This window comes from Phoenix dactylifera, chromosome 9, assembly GCF_009389715.1.
Source record: "Phoenix dactylifera cultivar Barhee BC4 chromosome 9, palm_55x_up_171113_PBpolish2nd_filt_p, whole genome shotgun sequence".
Classification (NCBI taxonomy): Eukaryota; Viridiplantae; Streptophyta; class Magnoliopsida; order Arecales; family Arecaceae; genus Phoenix; species Phoenix dactylifera.
The window spans coordinates 430223-445120 of NC_052400.1; the positions used below are offsets into that span (position 1 = coordinate 430223).

General features: G+C 46.2%; 1 protein-coding gene and 1 pseudogene across 1 annotated transcript; one reads left to right on the forward strand and one right to left on the reverse strand.

Annotated features, from left to right (window-relative positions):
• Positions 1-5302: 5302 nt before the first annotated feature.
• LOC120111830 lies at positions 5303-6674 on the forward strand (annotated as a pseudogene).
• Positions 6675-10029: 3355 nt separating this feature from the next.
• LOC103715633 (probable xyloglucan endotransglucosylase/hydrolase protein 23) lies at positions 10030-11323 on the reverse strand. The gene is made up of 3 exons (XM_008803320.4): positions 10964-11323; positions 10671-10864; positions 10030-10564 (listed from the first exon to the last, which is right to left on the reverse strand). The coding sequence occupies exons 1-3, from the start codon at positions 11246-11248 to the stop codon at positions 10177-10179; spliced, it is 867 nt and encodes a 288-aa protein (XP_008801542.2). The 5' UTR covers positions 11249-11323; the 3' UTR covers positions 10030-10176.
• Positions 11324-14898: the final 3575 nt, after the last annotated feature.

Here is a 14898-nt window from a genome sequence, read left to right on the forward strand (position 1 = left end):
CCGATCTTTGCAGGATCTGCTTGATCGGCTGGTCAGTCAGCACGGCCACTGTGTGAGCTTGGAAGTAGGGTCGGAGCCTCCGAGCTGAGATGACCAAAGCATAGGCGGTCTTCTCAAGCTTGGAGTATCACGTCTCAGCATCCCTTAAGACCCGGCTGGTGTAATACACCGGTTTCTGAAGTTTCCCCTCCTCTCGGACCAGGACCGAGCTTACTGCTACAGGGGAGACAGCTAAATACAAGTAGAGGAGCTCACCCTGTTGAGGCTTCGTGAGTAGGGGAGGGGAAGCCAGCAGGTGCTTGAGCTCTTCAAAAGATTGCTGGCACTCGTCCCGACCACAAAAAGTTCTTCGGCTTCTTGAGGGCTGCAAAGAATGGAAGGCAGCGCTCGGCCAAGCGGGAGATAAACCTCCCGAGGGCTGCCACTCGGCCCGTGAGCCGCTGTACCTCCTTGACCGTCCTGGGAGGCGTCATCCTTTGGAGGGCTCGGATCTTCTCTGGATTGGCCTCGATTCCTCGTTGTGTAATGATGAAGCCGAGGAATTTGCCGGAGGTGACCCCGAATGCACATTTAGCTGGGTTGAGCTTCATCTGGTACTTTCGGAGTGTGGAGAATGCTTCATTGAGGTCGGCTATGTGGTCTTGCGCCGCCTTACTTTTCACCAGCATGTCATCCACGTAGACCTCCATGTTTCGGCCTATTTGGTCTTTGAAGATCCGGCTGACCAGCCTTTGATAAGTCGCCCCGGCATTTTTTAGACCGAATGGCATCACTTTGTAGCAGTAGGTTCCCCCCGTCGGTGATGAAGGCTGTCTTTTCCTCGTCTTCTGGCGCCATGCGGATCTGGTTATATCCGGAAAAGGCGTCCATGAATGCCAGCAGCTCGTGACCCGAGGTGGAGTCCACGAGCTGGTCTATGCTAGGAAGTGAAAAGCTGTCCTTCGGGCAGGCTTTATTCAGGGAGGTGTAGTCCACGCACATACGCCACTTTCCGCTAGCTTTTTTGACGAGGACCACATTGGCGAGCCATTCCAGGTAGGATATCTCCCGGATGAAGCCGGCTTCAAGGAGCTTACCGACCTCCTCGGCTGCTGCTCGTTGTCGTTCAGGGCGGCGCCTCGCTTCTTTTGTCGCACGGGCTTGCAGGTCGGCTTTACCTGAAGCCGGTGGACCATGACCTCCGGGTTTATTCCCGGCATGTCTATAGGCGACCAGACGAAGACATCCATATTGTCCCGTAGGAAGTTGACGAGGCGACTCCTCCCGTTTTCGCCAAGGCCAGAGCCGATCTGCACGGTTAGCCCGGGAAAGTTCTCTCGCAAGGGAACTTGAATTAACAACTCACCAGGCTCTACCCACTCTTTCTGGGGGTTGGCCCGTGCCTCCATAGCTTTAGTTGAGGGCTGGTCAGTCATTGGGGCGGGCACCTCGGCTGGTCGTCTTGCCTCGTGGGTCGCTAGGTAGCATCGCCTTGCCACCATTTGGTCCCCTCGGACTTCACCGACTCCCTGGCTGGTGGGGAATCGCATCAGCAGGTGGTGAGTTGAGACCGCTACTCGGAGGGCGTTGAGTCCTGGCCTTCCAAGGATGGCGTTGTAAACCGAGGGCAGGCGTATCACAAGGAAGCTCATACCCACGGTACTTTCACGAGGGGCGAGCCCGGCTGTGACCAGAAGGTCGATCTCGCCCTCTACTGGGACTGAATCCCCAGTGAATCCAATTAGCGGAGCATTCATTCTCCGTAGCTGTTCTTTTGTCATCCCCATTTTACAATAAGCATCAAAATACAAAACATTCGCCGAGCTTCCATTATCAACCAGGATGCGTTTTACATCAAATTTATTTATGATCATGGAGATGACCATGGCATCATCATGGGGAGTTTCGACTCCTTCTAGATCGTTGTCTGAGAAGGAGATAGCTTCAGATGTGCGCGGGCGCTTCGAGGAGGCTCCTTCCCCTGAGGCTTCTCCAGCCGAGGTCCCTCCTCGGATAGTGTTGATGACGCCGGCGATGGGCCTGTTGGCATTGGAACCTTCAGGCTGTGCTGCTCCTTCGGCTGGCTTCTTCCCTTCGCGCCGGCCTTGCACAAACCGATCGAGCACCCCTCGGCGAATGAGTGCTTCGATCTCATTTCGGAGCTGATAACAATCCTCGGTATCATGGCCGTGATCCCGGTGAAAACGGCAATACTTCCGGAGATCACGCCGGATTCTGGTGTCTGGCTTTGGAGGGGGGAGCCGGATGCAATCCCGATTCTCAATCTCCATGAGGATTTCAGCCCGAGGAGCATTGAGGGGAGTATACTTTTCATACCTCCCTTCAGGTGCACGGGCCTGCAGTGGGAACCCTCGGGCGGAGTGACCTCTGCTGCGGCGGTCCTCTCAACCGGGGTGGACTCTTCGGGCGGGGCGGATTCTTAGCTCGTCGTGGAGACGAGCTTCTGGGTCGGCCGCGTTCCTCGCGGCGCCTCTTCTTGGGATTCTGCTCGGTTCCACCCCGCCTAACTGCCACGGCCTCTTCTGCCTTGGCATACTTCCGTGCCCGAGCGAACATTTCGGTGAGGTCCGCTGGGAAATTCTTCTCAATCGAGAAGAGGAATCTGTAGGACCGGGCTCCAGTCTTCAGCGCCGACATGGCGATTGACTGGTCAAGCTCCCGGACTTCCCATGTTGCGGCGGTGAACCGGTCCAGATATTCCTTGAAGGACTCTCCCTCCTTTTGTTTGATGTCGAGGAGGGAGTCGGATGTCCGCCGCTGGGGCTGGCTAGCGGCGAAGTTGCCGGCAAACTGTCTGCCGAGCTGCTCAAAGGAGGAGACAGTACTTGGCTTCAGCCCGGTGAACCAAAGCCGGGCTGGTCCTCGGAGTGTCGCCGGGAAAGCCTTGCACATCATGGCTTCCGAGGCTCCTTGTAGGGCCATCAAGACCCGGTAACTCTCCAGGTGGTCAAAGGGATCAGCCTTGCCGTTGTAAGGCTCCACCTGGGGCATTTTGAACCGGAGGGGAACCGGTTCATCTTCAATCTGCCGGAAGAAGGGCGACTTCGTATTGAACTCGAAGTCGCCTTTACGTCCCGATTTTCTCCCGTGGAGTGCCTGGATTTGGCGCTCCAGCTTTTCGACCTTCTTGTCGAGTTCATCATTCTGGAGGATCGCTACAGCGGTTCCTCTGGGTGCAGGTTGCCCTGGAACCGACTCGGCTTCTGAAGGCTGTGGCCAGCCTCCGTGATCTCTGACTGGGTGCTCTCTCCAGAGGGAGGCCTGGACTTGAGAGTCCTGACCTCGAAGAGGAAGCCCGCTAGTAGGGGGCCCCAGTTGAACTGGAGCCGGGGGAGGCGGTGCTGCTGGGATGCCCCTGGGTTGCAAGCTTTGAACGGCGGTAGCCAACGCCTGCACTTGCTGCACCAGGGCATCAAATTGTTCCGGTCGAACTTGAGGTGCTGGCTCAACCGGGGGTGATGAGTTCCGAACGGAACATTCTGGGCTTGGTGGAGGACGTCGAGAGGCGTTGGAAGCCCCTTTGCTTCTTAGCTTCATGGCAGCGAACTCGGGCCCTTCCTCTAGCGCCAACTGTTGCTGGAAATTGGACCCGGGGGCCGCCGCGAAGCCGGGGAAGGAGGAGCTCCGCTGCTGCAGGGGCGGACGGCGGTGCGCCGGCCGGCTGCGTCCTCCGCCGCGGGGGGTGTGCAAGTCCGAAGAGGGGTGGTGCGTCCAGTCCTGTCCTGTCCTGCAAAAAAGCCGGTGGCCGGGCTCCCCGGCGCCGGCCCTCCGATGCCTAAGTCAGAGGGGGCAAATATGTAGAGAGAGCAGGGAAGAGAGTATGTGGAGAAGACAGAGAGAGCTTCGGGTTTTTCCTCCCGTTTTTGTCCCCCTTTCCTCTTCCCCCCAGGTTCCCTTTTATAGGAGGATTCGGTTACCTGGGAGGTGACATGAGGTTTGTCCTGTTATGTGATAATTGGGCACGATTTGGCCCATTAATGGCGTGGTGGAAAATAAGGCCGAATCAGACCGGAACCAGGGAGTTGTCACGGTCGATCGGACCTGTTGGAGTGGTTGAACCGCCGGCCGTAGCGGGCCTGGGGTCTGTGGATGGTAAGTGCATTTATTACCGAATGAACCGGCGGTCAGGTAGAGCCATGCGCTCTGATGGTTCAGTGATCCGGAGATCGTCTTGGGCCGTGTTCATTAAATGACTGAGTGCATTGGAGACTTGAGAGAGTCTCGTGCATTAATGGCAGGTCGTGCCGAATACCTGCGAAGATCTTATGCCTTGATGGCTTGGAGATAGTGGCAGGTCGCAAGCCGTAGGAGTTGTCAGTCCCTTGGACTTTAGGCGGAGGTTGAACATTTGGTTAAGGCATCGGCTCGGCAAGAGTGCCGAGCCGAGCTGGTCGCCCAATGGGGCGCCCTGTGGCGGGGTTGCTTCAAGTACTCCTGGTCGGCGCCCTTTAGGCGAGCACCTTCTAGCAGAGCGCCTTGGCGCTGTCTTTGGTCGGCACTTTCTAACCGAGCAGCTTTGGGTGGGGCACCTCTTGGCGCGCGCTCTGGTCGACGCCCTCTAGTCGAGCGCCTTCCTGGTCGGCATCCTTTGGCCGAGCAGCTTTCCGGTCGGCGCTCTTCGGCCGAGTGGCTTTCCGGTCGGCACTTCTTGGCCGAGCAACTTTCCGGTCGGCGCTCTTCGGCCGAGCGCCTCTGTAGATATATGACTTAGGGTTTTTCCCCTAACAATATTATTAAAAAGTAATATTATTAAAAAAATATATACTCAGGTAGGCAACTAGGCATGCGAGCTTTGGAGCTGAATATTCTACTGCAATCAAATTAAATTGAGTCGAGTTTGGTTCCAGTCATGTATGCTGGCCGCTCAATGACAGGTGCCAATCCTCTGTGGGTCCGGCATCACGCGTACGTGCACGAAGCTGCTTGCCGCGTTCCCTGCGCTCTCTCATGGCGGGCCTGGGGTTCCGCGCAGCAGCCACGGGCATCTGACCAAAATATCGCAACCAAACGATAGCTGGACCAAAACCAAAGGCAAAACACCACAGCCAAACTCTAGCTGGAAAGTGACTGCAGAAACCCACCTCACGAAGGTACCCGGCGAGCGAAAGGTGACCACGAGGTCGACGTCCATTTGCTGCTGCTGGTTCACCCCCAGACACCGCCCCACCCCACACGAAACCAGTCTCCACCACTTGCTTCACGAGCCTCGAGCCCCAAGTTTAAATAATAAGAAGCCACCTTGGCATACCACTGTCGCCAATCTGTTGCCAACCCATACCATAGCATTGAGAGGAGAACCATCACACATTGCCTCCCCTGTATGCATATATAAACCCAGTAACTCCTGCTGCCTTCTTCACTCCAACAACACCAACACTCCCATCCCCTCTCTTCTACCGAAACAATTCCCCCTTTGCCATCGCAACGTCATGTCAGCTGCTTCCCTCTCTACTGGTGCCATCATGGCTTTCTCTCTCCTCCTGCTAGCTTGCTCTTTAATGACCGCTGCCTCCGCTGGTAACTTGGACCAAAATCTCCAAATCACCTGGGGCGATGGGCGTGCAAAGATCATCGAAAACGGGCAGCTCCTCACCCTCTCCCTCGACAAAGCCTCTGGCTCCGGCTTCCAGTCCAAGAACGAGTATCTCTTCGGCAAGATCGACATGCAGCTGAAACTAGTCCCTGGGAACTCCGCCGGCACCGTCACCGCCTACTACGTAAGCCCCGTTTAATTTATAGTCACCAGGCATCGTCTAATCCATCCTCCTTTGTATTATGACTGGAATTTGAAGAACTAACCAGGCATCTCTGCTCGCAGCTATCATCACAAGGACCTACCCATGATGAGATCGACTTCGAGTTCCTCGGGAACCTCAGCGGAGACCCTTACACGCTCCACACCAATGTGTTCGCCCAGGGGAAGGGGAACAAAGAGATGCAGTTCCATCTCTGGTTTGATCCCACCAAGGACTTCCACACCTACTCCATCCTCTGGAACCCCAGACATATCATGTGAGTTCTCAAATTCCGCATAAGTGATACCGTCTATTACAAAATGCTGCTTCCTCTCGTACATTTGAAACTAATGTCATGCTCGCCTTGGATTGTTTTTATCCTTTCAGCTTCATGGTTGATGGCATGCCAATCAGAGACTTCAAGAATATGGAGTCCAAGGGTGTTGCGTTTCCGAAGAACCAACCCATGAGGATCTACTCCAGCCTCTGGAATGCCGATGACTGGGCAACGCAGGCGGACGCATCAAGACCGACTGGGCGAAGGCCCCCTTCACCGCCTCGTACAGGAATTTCAACGCTGATGCCTGCGTCTGTCCTCCGGTGCCTCCAACTGCCCTTCGAAGAAAGCTGGTACTGCTTCGGCCAGCAGCGACTGGTGGAATCAGAGCTGGATTCCACGAGCCAAGGAAGGATGAATGGGTGCAGAGAAAACTATATGATCTACAACTACTGCACTGACCTCAAGCGATTCCCTCAGGGCCTACCTCCAGAGTGCTCCATTGCCTGAAGAAAAATGGAAATTAGAGAACAATCACCCCCATTCTTTCATTCATTTGTTCTTTATTGTCGCTTCAGTTCATAAATGGAGAGATTATGTACTTCCTTCATGTAAAGTGATGCCACGAATTTAAACAACAGAATCACGCAGAGTTTCTTTATCATCCAGAAAAAACTGAGCTGCTTCTTTTCAGAGGAATGCATACTTTGTACACGAGATAATTCGACTTGAAAGTCAAATAACAAGTCCAAGTATTTGCGATACAGAGGAATACATAACGGATTAATCAAATGCATTTTCTCATAAGTTGAACTTGCCATCTAATCCTTCATCATACGTGTCCCAGTATGCACACAATACTATATAAAAAAAAATGCAACAAAATTCTAAATGTTTATAGCAGATTGGTTTTAAAAAAAAAAAAAATCGGACGTACTATATAAATAACCATGTCAAAATAATCTCAGATTTTTAGGAAACCAAAACAATCACAGATCAGTTTATTATTTCCTCTCATTCTTAGAAGTTACTTTCTATTGTCCATCTTGTTTCAAACTCTCTCATTTCTATGTAGCTTTATATCAAGGGTTCAAAATGGACTCTCAAGTTAGACCATAGCTACCAATCTCAGAAATACCTATCAGATTGCAATTGCCCGCTAAAAATTTAAACAGCAAATAGATGGTCTGAAAAGTGTCGAGCGCTGGTCAACTTCGGCGAAGCCACATTGAACTACAGCTCAAAATAGTGAAAAACCTTCCCACAATGAACATTATGATAGGCAATAAGCTTAGACCCAGAATCCTCTGCGGTTTACGCCGGTCAACCGCATCTTTTAAACTTTGTCAACGCAAACTGCAGACCTGTCTCCAGTCCATTGCCAGCTCCCAGCAGAACCATCTATTTCCCTTCCTGAATCCCACCAGCACATCCATTATCTCATCATCTCTCAGCTACAAAAAGGCCAGCAGCTCGAGTTTCTCTTCCTCACTCTCATCACAACTGCCATTCCAACACTCTGTTTTCTCAAAGCATTTGATGGCCATCGCCTCTGCAGGCAACTTCCACCCGGACTTCCAAATCAATTTGGGGCGACAGGCGTGCTAGGGTCCGTGACAATGGGCAGCACCTTACCCTCTCCCTCGACAAAGCCTCGGGCTCTGGTTTCCAGTCAAAGAAGAGTTTTCTCTTCGGAAAGATTGACATGCAGCTCAAGCCTTATTGCCTCCAACACAACTTCTCAAGTTTGGGGTTAATTGGAGTTCAAAGAACTAGCGGCTTAAGCTTTATCTATGCTTTGCAGTTGCCTTCACAAGTACCAACTCACGATGAGATTGACTCTTGAGTTCCGTTGGGAACCTCAGTGGAGATCCTTGTACGCTCCACACCAATGTTTCACTCAGGGAGAGGAGGAACAGGGAGACACAAGGACTAGACATTGTTAAACATACGCTCTACTACCTTGGGTTTAAATACCACCTCTTGTTTGGCACGATGCCAGTCCCTTAACCACCAGACCTGGAACCCAAACAAGACAATCAAAACATTTTACTGGTTTTACAGAGAGAAGTAGTCTTTTCTTTGACTAATTGAGCCAAAATAGTTGGGCAAGGAGTAATTGGAAATGCGCAATTGTTCCTATCTTATGTTGCCACTTGCCAAGGAACAAAGCTCATTCTTCCCTCAAGGGAAAAGGGAAGGAAGCTTATCCTCAGATGAAAACCAAAGTTGACCAGAACCACATTACCAGCTAGAATAAATAAAATGCGATGCCAATACATGGGGCTCAACCACAGGCATGAAGCAAACGTGCGACCATTTCAACAGTATCAAATCAGAATGTCTCTCTAGTTAGCATGTTACAAGCATTCCAGCAAACGGTTTGTAATCACAGTCACGATGAAGGCGGCCGGGCGATGCTGGTGACAGTGATGAAATAGTAACGAGATTGATAAGAATAATGACAAAAGCAATGGAAGGAGTACTTACCTCTAATTCTTATCCTTTCTTTGTTGTTGTTTTTTTTTTTCCCTATAATGGATGACTCATTATAAGTCTAGTATAAATATATCCAAAAAAAGTAAAAAAAAAAGTAATGAGTTTCGATTTACCACAAATAAGCCACCTAATCCACAGCTCTATTGGCCTCTTGTAAGACATGCCTAGCGTGAAAGACATCACAATCTACCATGCCCCAAATTATCTTGGAAGTAATGGATGCCATCATCCATTTCATCAGTGCAACTTTGGATCTAGCCAATCACCGTATCCTCTACTTTTATGGTCAGCAGAAACAAGCGACAAATGCTCAGTAAGAAATATACATAGCTGGATTCATATCGAGTCTTGGGCAAAGCGCATACCACGAGGGGTACGAGTACATATGCAGCATGCGAGACCAGCTCGCTCTTGCTTCTCCTCCCTCACCTACCTTCCTGTCTGCTTTGGATCCTTTCTTTGGCATGAGATTCTGCTAAAAAGAAGAAAATCCAATAATTTAAAAAATATCTAATTGATGTTATTTTACGTTTTTTACGAATGCAACTTGATGCAAGTGGCAGGGCAGGACCCCACTTCACTAATTTTCAGCCAAAGTGATTTCTTCATGTCCTGCATAGGTTGAGACTTATTTCTATATAGAAAAAGACTAATTTTTCATCTCTTTTCTTTGAAAAACTCCAACCAAATATAAAGCATGTCATCATTTGCCTATCGATCACACTTTTTACCTCTACTTTTCTCATGAACCAAACAAGTCCAAAGTTGGTCATCACTAGGGCTGATTCAACCTTGAATGCCCAATTATGTCGAGCAGACTGGTCCCAAAGCATTGATTTGGTGGTATAGCTCTTCAACATATGATTTAAGGGAGATTTTGTTGGAGTATTTCAAAATTCTAAGCTTATATTTTCTTTTCTTTTGTGTACTTTCTTTAGTCCCATATTGGAAAGAGATGAAATCTATCTTTTATTTGCAATGTGGCTTTTACATATTAATTTGTTTAAGGCTGAAACCCTAGCCTGCCATTGTTAGCTTTAAAAATACTAATTAATATTAAGATTTATTCTAGAAATTGCTTAGGAGTTACATTTATTCTCTGCCAATTGGTAGAATGGTTATACTTGGATATAGATTCTCTATCCCCAACATAGTTTGTCCATCAACAAAGTTGCATTATAGATTAGATATCTCCTATTCGATGTGATATCATGGTAACTAGAATGTTAAAATACAAACAAAATAATTAACATTACTTCAGAAATACAAATATCCTTATTTAAGAGAAAGCATCATTGATCTCTACCACAGCTTGATAGCAATGAACAAGTCACGGGCAATCCCATGGACTCCTACAATCTACCAAGTAATAGATTGGTGTACATATATAAGTAGTTTTTTTTTGTTAGAGTGCTAGGTTTAGACACGTATACAGGTGACTTGAGATACATAAACCTTTCCTCTTAAATTCAGAAGTGTACCTAGCTCATAGGTGCAGAGCCCGAACTACTCATGATCTTTTTAGTGCTAGATAATAATGATGCAAGAAGATTTATTGCAGAAGTTTTTATGTAGGGTGGCTTTATTATCAATATACATGAGTGAACAGTCCCAAAAGGATCACAACAATCCATTTTTACGTTCAGTGATCACAGTGCAGTCCTCTTAACTCATGGAGCATTCAGGAGGAAGCCCCTGAGGGAATCTCTTCACATCAGTGCAGTAGTTATAAATCATGTAGTTCTCCTGCACCCATCTCAGTCTCTGCAAACTGGCGGAATCAAACTCCTGCCACATCCATGTGTTGTTAACCGAAGAGCAGGAGGAGGAGGAGGCACCGGAAGCCCACACACATCCCATGGCATTCAAGTTCCTGAAGGATGCGGTGAAAGGCGCCTTCGACCAGTCGGTCTTCACCAGCCCGCCTCTCGTGGCCCAGTCATCGGCGTTCCACAGGCTCGAGTAGACCTTCATCGCCTGGTTCTTCGGGTACGCCATGCCAGCCGACTCTCTGTTCTTGAACTCTCTAATGGGTGTCCCATCCACATAGAAGCTACCACGATCGAAACCAAGCAATGCATCAGAAACCAGAGTGGCATCAAAGAGTAATCGATTAAGAGAACAAAAAAATGCTGTACTGGATTCTTAAGATGACTTACACAACGTGTTTAGGATTCCAGAGGAGGGAGTAGGTGTGGAAGTCCATGGTGGGATCAAACCAGAGGTAGAACTGCATCTCCCTGTTCCCCTTCCCTTGGGTGTACACATTGGTATGGACTACGTAAGGATCTCCACTGAGGTTACCGAGGAACTCGAAGTCGATCTCATCATGTGCCGCCCCCTGCGACGATAGCTATAGCACAAAATAACACTTATTTCAGTCACTAATATTGATCTTAAAGCCAAAGAAAAGAGCACGAAAGAAAGCTTTAGGCCATGGAGGCAGACATACATAGTAGGCAGCGACGGTTCCAGCTGAGTTTCCTGAGACAAGCTTGATTTGCATGTCGATCTTCCCGTACAAATACTCCTTCTTTGATTGGAAGCCTGAACCCGAGGACTTGTCAAGCGACAGGGTCAGCAGCTCGCCATTGTTGAGAATTTTGGCTCGACCGTCACCCCAAGTGATATCAACATCCTGGTAGAAGTTACCAGCGAAGGAGACACTGGCTAAATGGCTAGCTAATGCCAAGAAAAGCAAGAAATTGCCAGCATTAGAACAAAGAGAGGAGGCCATGGCTGAAGCAGAGCAGTGATGTAAGTTTCAAGCTAAGAGACTTGGAAGCAAATGGGCGTATATGACTTGAAACAGAATGCAGTATTATTTGATATATATATAGAGAGAGAAGGGGAGGGGGAAGCTCAAGAAAGGTTCCTTGGAGGAACAGTGTGGTGAGCTGGCACCAGGTGTAAGCACACCATGGGCTTCTGGAACTTTGTTTCCAGAGGCTGCTAGTTCTTGCTGGTGGCAGACCAAGAAGAGATCAATGGGCAAAGATGCGTTTATCTGATGCGCTGGGGACCCCAAACCCAAGCATTGGAGACCCTGAGGTACGGCCATAGCTTTTTATTATTATTATTAGTTGTGATGAGGAGGGAGTCAAAACCATCGGCCCAGAAAACAGAAGTTTATAGAAATTATTTATAAAAAAATTATAAAAAAATAATTATTTTTTTTACAAAAAAATGATGGCTACAATAAGCTGAATAATCTCTTAAGTGATTTGAAGGATCTTTATATATTTAGTGTGCAACTATATAAGCTCTATATCTTAATGTGAGTCAGCCTTCTTCTAAAAAGATACATTAATGTCTCTCAACGTGTAGCACCAATGTTGCGAGATTATTCCTAAGTTTTTGATGAGGATCCAGCAAATTTTCTGAATACAGATGCTTCCGGCTAAAGAAGGTTGGCAAGCTTTTCTATAAAATACAGTAGATAGAACTTAATTTCTTAAGTAATTCAAATATTTTGCTCTTTTCATATTTTTCAATAGATAGCAGCAATTAACTGATTCACAGCTCTTTTTATTGGTTGCTGGAATTTTCTGTTCCTCTATTTGGTCCATGAATCACTAGTATTAGTAGGCCATTCTTTCAGATATAGTTGTGCTTATCTTAAGCTAATATTAAAAAGAATATGACGTAAGGAGAAACGTGTCGTTTTCTTTCACCAACTCCCCCGTCACCAACTCGAGAGCCCGTGACACCTGCTTGTTCTTTCAGCAATGGATAAGGTAATGGATCATATTACCATATTAGGTGCGATGAGATCTCTATCCAAAACTTGGCACGGCCACTAAGTTGAATGGAGCAGCCACTTATCCAAAATGTGAACCATTAGCCACTAAGTTGAATCATTACTGGGATTTCATGGTTTTCTCATCAAAGCCTTAACCAATCCAATTAGATTAGGCTGGGATGCGATGTTAGAACAATTAAATTTCGGTGCGGTTGATGTGAGAAATCGATTCTTCAGTAACCCATCTTACATAACGGTGCTGTTGTTTATGTTGTAGTTAGATTATATAGTCTCTGGTTCTTGCTTAGAGGCTAACACAAAGCCCTAAGAGTTCAACCAGTCTCACAAATGGTTTAGCTTGGGTTCTAAGATTTTTTTTTACAGGAAACTTGGGTTTTAAAATATAGTTTTCTGTATGATTAGATATGGTCTAGATCAACCTAATCCACAATCGATGTAATGAATGATATCCCCATGTCTTTCTTCCACGAGAGGTGCACCTGTCCTTTTAATGCAGTCGATATTGCATCATTTGCACCGAATATATGGTGCTTAACCATATGGAGAGCACTTTGGTTGGCCATGCACCATGCTTGCGTTGTTTGAAGTGGAAATGGCCATATGGTCCCCGGTGACTTGGGGACTTGGACTTCAACCGAGTAGTCTGATGCAACGACTGTCTATGGCTCCATTGCATATGCTCGGGAGAGAAGTTTTGTGTAAATGTATCGCCATGTTATTAAGTATTTTGCTTTAAGTTCTTTTCTTGCCGATCTCGGTCCGCGATGTTGATTTGTCAGCGTATCGATGCAGCCTATGATAGTGTTGACCAGACAGGCAAATTCAGATGTAGTAATTCACCTAAAACTTGAAAAATGATGGCGACGAAAAGCAGGGAAGATTTGTTATTCCTCTAGAAACGTTGGGCAACGCAAATGAGCAAAGCAAAACTTAGCTTGGACCTAAGCTTGACCCAACTTGATTACTACCAAAAATAGTATTTTGAGTCGAACTCAAGTAGCAAAATACTCGATTGGAAAATTCACACTCATAATTGAGTATAAATATTTTTAATATTATTATATTTTGTATTTATAATATATTATTAATTTAATAATTTAAAAATAGTATAATATTATATTTTGTTTTAATCATATTTTTTAATTATGACCAAAACTCGAATTCGAGCTCGAGTATTGTTTGTTTTTGATCGAGTCAAGTTTGAGTTTGGATATTAAAACTCAAGTTAAATTTTGATTCTGAGTATTTTGAATCGAGTCGAGCTAGTGTCTTTAACCATTTAACTCGTCTCGGCTCGATTGCACCCTGGTAACTTCCAAACAGGTTTTATTACTATGATTCCAAGTTAGTGTTGTATTACAATAAAAGATAAAATACATTTACAATATATAAATACGTCACAAAGCAGCTCACTTTCCACTGTCCGGATGGTCTAATTGAGATGCCTCCTTATCTAAGGCCTATTTATTTGGTTACAATGGCACCTCATTAATAAATAAATTCTAGATCAGTTTGGAACCGAGTAATTTTAATATTCTAATGTTATATAGAATCCGTATCAATCCACCATGCCTTTTAGGGCTCATTTGGTTCGCGGGAAGCATTTTCACTCCTAAGAATATGATTCATGGGAAGAAGATTCTTAGAAAGAGAATATCTGGAAATGTACTTTTGGCATGTTTGGTTAAATATGGGAAAGTGACAGATTTCCAAAATGCTTATGTTGGATTGACCATCCACTTTCTTGGAAAAGTTATGAGTAATTCCTATTATACCCTTAAAAAAAATAGGTCTTTAATGCCTCTTTAATGTTGAAGGGCCTTTTTGGGAAAAAATAAAGATGAAGTGATTTCCGTCTAATGGAAAAGTAACTTTTCCATGTTTCTCATGAAATGTGGAAATCATATTCTCATGGAAATACAACTTTTCTATCTCTCTCAATTGAAAACTCTAACTAAAAAAGAGACATCTCATTTCTTTTCTGTTAACCACACTTTTTTTCCTTCTTTTCCTACGAACCAAACGAGCCCTTAAATTGAATTGAATATTTTGCATTAAATTTTTTTTATTTTTTTCCTTAACTTTTCCATAAAATATTAGGTGTTCTACTTGGACTACTCTTCTTGTTAACTTGTTCGACGGGTTGCACGATGTTTAACATATAAAAGCTTTTTTACCATGATATGGAAACATTAAACCCTATTTTGCCATTAAGCTTTTTGAGAAGGCATGATGAAAATTTTAATCATATCAAACTTATTATTATGATTTCTCTGATGATTGAAGAGGGTGAAACAACGTTATAGTTTTCATGAAGATCACATAGTTAAACACCGTAGATACACCGTGAAGCAAGCCAAAAAGAGCGCGTGATGGGCCCCATTGATGATGCGAGAAGATTCGTACAGTGTTATGATCTGCACCAATCTAATAATATTGGTGTCGAGCATCAGGGAGACGAGGCAAGATTTTCTATAGCTCTGATTTAATCAATAAACATTAGGGCTATCTTAAGAACCTAAAAGAGGCACCTCTTTGTGATTAACGTAGAACGTTAAATTGACCACCCCGTCTAAATGCAAAGAAAATATTGCATCTACATTACATCGTTCAAATTTTCTTTC

What these genes read in the sequence shown, in the direction of transcription:
- LOC103715633 (XM_008803320.4), bottom strand. Translation starts at nt 11,248, where the DNA reads ATGGCCTCCTCTCTTTGTTCTAATGCTGGCAATTTCTTGCTTTTCTTG. An exon ending in GAACCGTCGCTGCCTACTAT is followed by an intron (nt 10,865 to 10,963) that starts GTATGTCTGCCT and finishes TTTGTGCTATAG; the next exon opens with CTATCGTCGCAGGGGGCGGC. An exon ending in TGGAATCCTAAACACGTTGT is followed by an intron (nt 10,565 to 10,670) that starts GTAAGTCATCTT and finishes CGATCGTGGTAG; the next exon opens with CTTCTATGTGGATGGGACAC.